Below are 9,643 nucleotides of genomic sequence, written 5' to 3' on the forward strand. Positions count from 1 at the left end.
ATTGTAATGAAATGGAAAGAGAAAGCTTTCCAAATATTATTACCCACCACCACCAAACACCACGTACACACTCTTATTTGATAAAGAACGAATAGTTTAAAGTTTTGAATAGTGTGCAAATTTAAAACCTGATAAAGGTGACACGCTAAGGAGAAGAGATACATTAACGACAATTTAAAAAATTTAACTACTGTCCCCCAATAAATATATATGGAATAAAGTGAAATAAAATTGTGTAGATTTTCTTTCTCTCTTTTTTTTTTTTTTATCAAAGTTAGGAGCGCCATATATTTTTTATAAAAAAAAAAAAAGAAAAAAAAAGGTTGTCCTATAGGAAAGTTCCTCTTTTTTTCAATGTGCATAGAGCTACAGCTAGCGGGTGATGGAAGTAAATTTATCTGTATTTTGTATGATAGAGAAGAATACATACCATTGATATATATCTATATATATATATATATATCTATATATATATATTGTATTTCTCCCCTTGAGATGGATTAAGGGTTGTAGATGCGAGAAGAATGAGGTTCTTTTATTTATTTTTTATTTTTTTTTCATTTTGTTGATGACGAGCACCCCTAAAAAATTTTCCTTTTGCTATTAATTCCATGGGAAGATGATTTATAATGCACATCATAACATGATCCATACCCATCAAGTGTATAAGCAAATGGGAAATCATAACATCCCCATGAGATGTACAGGTATATCCAGGTTTAACCTACACCATGAAATATGTACCAGCATAATTTGGTACATATAATTTCGTGTGTACAAAAGGCTAACAGAAGTGTCTTTTCGCGTCAATTATTATTCCACACAATGTATATTAACATAAAGAATTTCTCCCTTAACAGGTGTGTGTATACACATTTTGGTATATTTTTTATACCATTCTCAAAGACATGATTTTTTGTTCGACTCTCCAACACGGAGGGGAAATCCCATCATATGATACCCACCCACACACACACACACACACAAAATAGAAAAAGAAGAAGAAGAAGAAATGTAAGAAAATTATATATATATATATATATATATATATATATATATATATATATACACAATAAATATACAAATGAGGATACTACTTGGTATACATATATATAGACTTGCATTTACATGCTCATTTGTGTTGATACTAATGGGATATCTCAGGTCTGGCATTTATTCTTCTTTCATTTTTGGAGGGGGCGGGGGGGGACTTGTAATGAACAAAAATAGAATACTTCGTCAAACGTGCATATGTGTTATATTTATACACTGGCATGTACACAAATAGATTCTTATCCAATTTTGCTACTCGTAAGAACCATGCGGGTGTACATCCATCACCCACATGTTTGTATATTTTTCTTCCCCGAATGTTTCGATACTGTTCGATTTTTTTTTTTTTTTTTTTTTTGAGAAATGTGAAGAGTATATTTTGCGTTATTGTGCATGTTTTAGCAATACACCTGGGACATGTACTTTTTTCATGCCCCTTGCAGAAAAAAAAAAAAAATAAAATAAAAAATACATAAAGGTGACAAAATGAAGCACTTTTATGTATAACACAATGGAAAAAGGAGAAATCTTAGTAGCATTCAAAAGTTTAGAAACATTTTTTTTTTTTTTTTTAAAGTAGTTTACTGGATGGGATAGAGGAGCACTTGAAAAAAAAAAAAAAAAAAAATTGCACACTTTTTTTAAATTCGAACAACACAAGAAAAATCATTTGCCTTAACGTTGACAAACGTCCCCCGACATGCATACATCATATATAATCTCTACGCACATGCATATTTATATGTATATGCATATATATATATATATACACATTCGAAAATATTATAATAAACAAAAGATTGCGCACTGCAGTAAAAGGCAGAATTAGGCAAAAGAATTTGCAATAATGGAAATATAGAGAAACGAAGAAAAAAAGGAGAAAAAAAAAGGAGAAAAAAAAGAAAGAGAAAAAAATTGAATTTTCCACAGGAGCAACGAAAATAAATAGCAACTACGTAAACTGATTTGTAATGATGTTTCATATGCAACTCTCCCTTTTTTTTTTTCTTCTCTTTTAGCCTTATCAAAGCTAAAAAATAATCATAGCCCAAACATAGCCTCCAAAAATTATTGAATAAAGCGAAGATTTATTTAAACAAACTATAACACCACTCTAAGCCGATTCGATTGCTACTGCTACACTACTACTACTCCCAACTGTTTTCTAAATTCTGTTTTGAAAATAAAATTTGTTGAGAAGTACATTCTTAGCATCGTTTTTTTTTATTTTTTTTTAAAAAGAAGAAAAAAATATTTCTTCGCACTTATTGATTTGATAAAACGATTGTGATATTCCCGTTGAAATATCCCCATATTATGCAGTGAAAAGTTTTTCTTTCTACCCAATTCGAATTGTAAAAAATAAAAATAAAAAAAAACGATCCTAAAAATAAAATGAAATAAAAATTCAACATTTGTTTGCGTATTCGTTTCAACTTTTTTTTTTTTTTTTTTTTTTTTTTTATAACACGAAATATTTTCTAGTTACAAGGTAGTGATAACGTACTGTATGTAGTACTGGAAAAGAAAACCTTTAACATTTTTCTCTTTTATGTTTTTTTTTTTTTTAAAAAACAAAGCGCTTGACTTTTTTTAAAGGTATGTAAATTGTGTATATATATATATATATATACATACGTTACCCCACCGTGCACAGATATATAAATGGGAACCCATTTAAGTTGGATTACACACCTATGAACCGTGCACTGCTAGCTGTGAACTTTATTTTACACGCATTTGAACCACACTTGTGTAAAGTCATCCCTTACATGTTCCTGAAAACATTTTTTCATCCTTCAGGAAGTAAGCACGAAGGGTAGATTTTTTTTTTTTTTTTTTTTTTTTTTTTCCTCTTGTGCAGGGAATGAATAAATAGGAAAAAAATACCTGTTCATGAATAAAATAACCTTGCTCGCTCGAATAAAATCCACCATTAAGTATAGATAAATCAACCTTGAGTAGTTGGCTAGTAGCAACTAACAAATCCCAGCATCAACAAATACAAGATGGAGAATTTTCAAGGATTGAAGTTTGGATCGAAGGTACAAGGAGGAGGAAGCAATGCTTATGGAAAGGACGATGGGATCCAAGTTAAGTTTGACACAACCGAAGATGAAAATTTTGTTTATGCAACATACGAACATATAGAAATGGAAGTGGAAAAGGATACTAATAAGAGTAGTAGCAATTGTGCTGGAAGTAATGGTGGATGTATTTCTTCCATGTCTTGCAAGAAAGTAAAAACAAATTATGAAATAATGGTAGAGAAAATAAAAGAGAAGAAATTAGGAGTTTTACTTATTGGTATTGGTGGAAATAATGCAACTACCATGTTAGGTGGAATATGTGCAAATGCCAAAAAATTAACTTATTTAAATAAGTATGAGATGAAAAAAGCTAATTATTTGGGAAGTGTTTTTTTATCATCAAATATGAGGCTAGGATATGATTTAAAAAATAAGGAGCATACGTACTGTCCCATACACAAATTAATCGAAGTTTATAATCCTGAAAACATTACATTTGGTGGTTGGGATATTAACAATTTAAATTTGAAAGATTGTTTAATTCGAAATAAAGTTTTTGAACATGATTTAATTGAAAAAATTAAGGATGATATGAATTATGTACCATTAAAAAGTGTATATTTTAAAGGAAATTTTATTGCGGCAAATCAACAAAAAAGAGTTAATAACATACTTACTGGAAATAACAAATTGGAAATTTTAGAAAAAGTAAGAGATCAAATTAGGAACTTTAAGAAAACAAATAATCTGGATGAAGTAATTGTACTGTGGTCAGGAAACACGGAAAAAAATATACCACATATTGAAGGTGTAAATGATACCTATAGAAATATTTTACTTGCATGCAAAAATAATCATGAATCTGTATCCCCAAGTATTCTTTATTCTCTAGCTGCTGTGTTGGAGAACTCGCCTTTTATTAACAGTAGCCCTCAGAACACATTAGTCAATGGGGTTGTTCAGCTGGCACAGCAAAAGGGAATATTCATTGTTGGAAATGACTTGAAGACTGGACAGACCAAAATTAAAAATTTCCTCCTCGATTTTTACTTTAACACAGGTAAGAGAACCTTGGCAGACGTGTGTTCCATGTGTGATGATTTCTGCATTGTATCACCTTGCTGTCGCTTCACCAGTTCATCCATTTAACATTTCCTGGCCCCACTATTTCGACCCCCACCCACACACGCAGGCCTGAAGCCCAAGAGCATAGTCTCGTATAACCACCTGGGTAACAATGACGGAAAGAACTTGTCATCAGATCTCCAGTTTTACAGCAAAAAAATTTCCAAAAGTAACTTGATTTGTGATTATGTAAAGGCGAATGAGCATATGTATAATAACGAGGAAGAAGAAGCAGCATTAACAAATAAACTGATGGAAGGGCAGAGTAACACTGATGATTACTGCAAGGGAGATAGTTTATTATCTACGAGCAGTGATATTAAAGACTTGGAGGAAGATTATGCATATGCTGAAGCAATTGAGAAACAGAAGGTAAACAGTGAAATTGTAATTAAGTATGTACCATATGTAGGTGACGATAAGAAAGCTATTGATGAATATATTAGCGAAATTTTTATGAACGGAAAAAATACAATTTCCATGTATAACGTTTGTCAAGATTCCCTTTTGGCCTCACCAATTTTGATTGATTTAATTTTATTAGTTGAATTATCTGATCGAGTTTATTTCAAAATGAATTCGAAAAGCTCAGGAATAAGTCCTCTTGGAGACTTAAAAAATCAGACTGTAGTAGAACCCATAACTGATCCAATTAATCTCGGTGCAGATTATCAGCTATCACACACTATATTAAAAACCAAACATGCAAATTTTAACAAAATGGAATGTGTTCTTTTCTTGTCTAGTCTTTTCTGCAAGTCTCCATTCAACTCTAATATCTACAAAACAAGGCATTCGTTCTTTTCACAATTTGAAAGCTTATGCAACTTTGTTAGAATTATTTGTGGTTTGCCCGTGGATGATCACTTGGACTTACCCTATATGGTTTGAGTGCTTCACTAAGTAGAAGCAAATCACAACGTACGCCAATGGTGGGGGTATTTGTACCATACAAACACATTTACCTGTGCCTACATTTATTATGTGCCGTATGTTGGCCACACGTGCATGCAAAAGGGTATATATATATATATATATATATATATATATATATATATATATATATATGCATATAAAAATGGAGTGCAGCGGAGGGAGATGTGTGTGTAGTTTTTACCCCTGTGCTGTAAAAAAAAAAAAAAAAAAAAAAAAATCGTCTACATATGAATAAAAATTCTATACGTTTCAACCCATGCTTCACAAGCACATAAGACCCCCGAGTCAGGGACAAATATGTGTAAATATGGTCGTCATATATGTACAGACATTTGCACATATACACACACACATATATATATATATATATATATGTATATGTATATATATTTATACATATGCATGACTTTCCTTCACACACGTGTAACTTTTTCCTGATTTTTTCCCCCCAAAGCACATGTCATTTCCAAACAAGCATGCTATATATTTTTCCCTTTATTTTTACTCAATTTTCACGCACCATTTTTATTTCATTTTTATTTTATTCTTATTTTTATTTTATTTTTATTTCTCCGCTTTGACGGGTTTTTCACGACTTTCGCCCCAAAAATCCTCTCACCCGTGCGAACCGTACCAGTCCATATATTTATGACAAATGAACGAAATAAATATGGTAATGTCGAAACAATATCTAGACAAGACAAATTCGAGTTGGTTTATTTTATGGATATAAAAAAAAAAAATATGCACACGTGTGTAAGTCAATATGCAACTTGTACACATAGGCCCCAAACATGCGTGCGCACCACTGTGCAAAACCTGCTATATGTATATTATGACATGTCAAAGGATCTATAAAAAAAAGAAAAAAAAAACTGAACTAATGTAATTTTAATCCTCACGCAACAAGCAATACAAACATACAAACACACAAGAAAGCCATTTTTAAAAAGCTACAAAATTTGTAATTTTTATATTTTGTTATTAGAAACCTTTTTCGATACACAGACTTGATATTATACACTTTTTTCTCTTATCTTGACTTTCAACTTAACCCAAGTTAATTTTCTTCGAGGCAATGTTATGGTAAATGAAACGTTCTAAATTTATTTCATGTTCTCCACATTTGAAATTCTCTGAAATTTGTTTTTTATCATGTAAGGAAGAAATACTATCCAAGTTAATCATCTCTCCGTTTATTAATTCTGTAAAAGCTTTCACCTGCGTTTAGTGAAAAAAAAAAAAAAAAAAAAAAACTGAACTAACGTAAGGAATGTTTCCCTTATGTGTTGTTCAAACTATGCTGAAGCACATTACATGAATTAATTTACAAAAAAAAAAAAAAAAAAAAATCCTACTTTGTCATCTGAAATATTCACGCCCACGTAAATAATAGAGGATGACTCTTCTCGCACTTGGTACTGTCTGAGGCATTCATTGATCTAAAGTGGTAATGTGGTGATTCATTGACATGGTGATACTCTGACGTGGTGATACACTGACGTGGTGATACACTGACGTGGTGATACACTGACGTGGTGATACACTAACGTGGTAACGTGGAAGAGCAAGGACTCACCTTCTCATGAGGAGAGAGAAGGAAGAAAACCTCCAGGATTATATTTTTCGTTATTCTTCTTTCGGTCAAGAAATTGTGATACGCCCTATAAATGCTGTGTACTATGTGATTATCATCGTAAACCTAGGATGAGGAAGAAAAAAGGGGAGATGGGGATGGGGAAAAATGAGCGAATTGTCCATATGAGAGGACTCGTGCCACATATGACACCCTGTTGTTCTGTTTAAGACTGCTTATGCTGACAATCAATGGTGTAGTAAATATTTGTTCTTATATTTTTCATTCTTTTCCTGTTACAGCTTTATGCAGTTTTGTGTTTTTTCACCAGTTGCCCATCTAATATAAGAAAGAAATGCCTCATGTTAGTAGACCCTTCAAATGTTTTTTCATTGTAAATGCTTAAAAGCTGTTTTGCATTGGTGACATTTTTAAACAATGCGAGAGTTACACTGACGGTTTCGTCAGATATGAGCAATTCTCTCCGCTTCATTTTGTTTTTACTGTATATTTTTGCTATGCATTTTTGCCATACATTTTTGCCATGCTTTTTTTGGTACGTTTTTTTTTTTTTTTTTTTTCTTGCTATGTTTTTATACCATATTTTGTTACTGCTTTTTTTCCATGCTTTTTTTGGTACTTTTTTTTTTTTTTTTTTTTTTTTTTTTTTTTTCTTTTTTTTAATTTTTTTTTTTTCTACTATTCTTCTAAACTTTTTTTATTCGGTTCTTCAGAATTTCTCCAATTTAGGAGCGGATAAATTTGCACCTTCACATGTGCGCAGTTTTTCCGAACCCATAGGGTGTTAAATTCTCAATTGTTGAAAAAATTAAGAAATTTATAGAACATTTAGAAATGTATATTCAACCCCTTTCGACATTTATTTCACTTTAAAACAATGGTAGAGAACTAAATCAGTTTTCTTATATTGACTGTGTATGTGTGTGTGTGTAAATTAAGATGACATTTAACTCATTGTAGATGTTTGGTTTTTTCTCTGTGTTGAAGTACATGTAATCTGTAAAAATCAATTTTTTGTAATGGTTGAGAGAAAAATCCTTCCATTCCAACTGTTCAAAATGGGAGTGAATCAGATATAGAAGTTATAGGAGATGAAAAAAAAGAAAAGTGGAAGTAAAAATGGTCATACAAAAATATCTTGTCACATTTGGATGTATGCACACATATTTGGACTTGTGAACAATATTGACAAGTGTGTTTTCATATATCTAAAGAAGCAAGTTTGGAGAAAAACCTAAAAAATTAGATACACAAAATGAAGAAAGGAGAGAATAATTATTGTGTGCATTCAGTTAGTTCCCTTTTTGGAAGGAGAGGCGATTGAGAGGTGAGAAAAAAAAAAAAAAAAAAAAAAAAAAAAAAAACTTTAAAAAAAAAAAAATTTAAAAAAAAGAAAAAAAAAAAAATAAAAAAAAAAGGGAAAAAAAAAATAAAAAAAAAAAAAAAAAAAAAAAAAAAAAAAAAAAAAAAAAAAAAAAAACATTACACAATCGCCCAAAACAGACTAATGTAGCACCAGTAATGGGGGTCGACATGCCCTTGGGTTTAAATCAAAGAAAGTCCTTCCATAGCACTTGGATGCACCGGTTTCTTATTTTTTCAACCATATGGAAATACATCACGTCGCATATGTGTATGCATATATATATATATATATATATATATATATATATATATACATGTGTAATACACACGTGTACACATGTTGGAATGTTCCTATATGAAGACAAATTGCCACTACATATGCGCAGAAAAAGGGAGTGGTTTCAAGAAACATTCAACATGTAATTATGACATTAATATTAATTTCTTGGTATTTAAAGGGGGTGGGAACTGTACCCAAGGTACAGAAACAAGGGGAAAAAAAAAAAAAAAAAAAAAAAAAGAGCAAAAAATAACACCGCTTCATACAATTTACATATGTTAAAAACAATTTTATGAGTATTTTAAATTTTTTTACAGTGTAGAAAATGCACTTCAATATATATATATATATATATGTAGTTAATCGGGAAGGTTTCGACTCAGTACACGTAGACACAGCAAAATATATATGCAGTTTTGGAGATCAAGATGTGTGAACAGAATTGCACCTTTTACAAAGTGACATTGGGAAAGGCCAAGCCGTGAAACATTGTCACATAACGTAGCTGGAAAAAAAAAAAAAAATAAAAATAAAATAAAAAAAAATAAAAAAATAAAAAAAAAAAAAAAAAAACAGGAGAGGAGAGAAGAGGAACACACGACACGGTAGGTAGTAGTAGGATAAGTCGTACCAGACATATCAAGAACAGAAATGAAAAAGATGCATTCATTTTTTTTTCCCCTCTTCCTATCCCTTGCGGTATATTTCAAATATATAAAATTAACGAAATGCTTCATGATAAACACAAAAAGGAATGTTGTACAAGGTGAATGGAAACATAGCATGATGATGCCACATGTAAGTGGAACGACAGAGGAAAGAAAGACAATGAAGAAGCAAAAAAGTGCAGAATTAGAAAAAACAAATATGCAACAACTGTTGAATGAGGAAAAACACAATATACGAGGGACAAGGAAGAAAGACATGTTGATAAAAGGTGAAGGAAAGAAAAAAGATTTATACTCCTTCATGTCATTAAAGTTTATGCCATTTCTGGCAAACTCATTTCCCCCTATAGAGGGTAACAGCATTCCCACACAAATTGAACCAAATCATACTTATAATTTTGAAAAAAGTCCAACTATCAGATATATGCTTATTGCTCAGGAGCGGAGAGACAATTTCATGTATATATTTTTCATTGTCATTTCGTTTGTGGTTGTTGTTTTAATTGCCATTTTTGTTTTTAAATTTTTTTTCAACCTTTAAAACGGACGAGAGTGGGGGGAGGGAATCGTGGCCACTCTTACTAAAGGT

General features: G+C 31.1%; 3 protein-coding genes across 3 annotated transcripts; 2 read left to right on the forward strand and 1 right to left on the reverse strand.

The window, feature by feature from the left end:
- Positions 1 to 3,062: 3,062 nt before the first annotated feature.
- On the forward strand, positions 3,063 to 5,099 carry PGO_101970 (inositol-3-phosphate synthase; the record flags this gene model as incomplete). The annotated part of the gene is made up of 2 exons (XM_028688227.1): positions 3,063 to 4,143; positions 4,276 to 5,099. 2 exons carry the CDS (start codon positions 3,063 to 3,065, stop codon positions 5,097 to 5,099), a joined length of 1,905 nt encoding a protein of 634 aa, XP_028544028.1.
- A 1,095-nt stretch (positions 5,100 to 6,194) lies between these two features.
- Positions 6,195 to 7,213, reverse strand: PGO_101980 (EKC/KEOPS complex subunit CGI121; the record flags this gene model as incomplete). Its single annotated transcript, XM_028688228.1, has 4 exons — positions 6,195 to 6,365; positions 6,503 to 6,586; positions 6,724 to 6,846; positions 7,049 to 7,213. 4 exons carry the CDS (start codon positions 7,211 to 7,213, stop codon positions 6,195 to 6,197), a joined length of 543 nt encoding a protein of 180 aa, XP_028544029.1.
- Positions 7,214 to 9,037: 1,824 nt separating this feature from the next.
- Positions 9,038 to 9,595, forward strand: PGO_101990 (apical rhoptry neck protein; the record flags this gene model as incomplete). The annotated part of the gene is made up of 1 exon (XM_028688229.1): positions 9,038 to 9,595. The coding sequence occupies one exon, from the start codon at positions 9,038 to 9,040 to the stop codon at positions 9,593 to 9,595; it is 558 nt and encodes a 185-aa protein (XP_028544030.1).
- Between the last annotated feature and the right edge of the window lie 48 nt (positions 9,596 to 9,643).

The sequence above is a fragment of the Plasmodium gonderi genome (assembly GCF_002157705.1).
Source record: "Plasmodium gonderi DNA, contig: Chr10, whole genome shotgun sequence".
NCBI lineage: Eukaryota > Apicomplexa > Aconoidasida > Haemosporida > Plasmodiidae > Plasmodium > Plasmodium gonderi.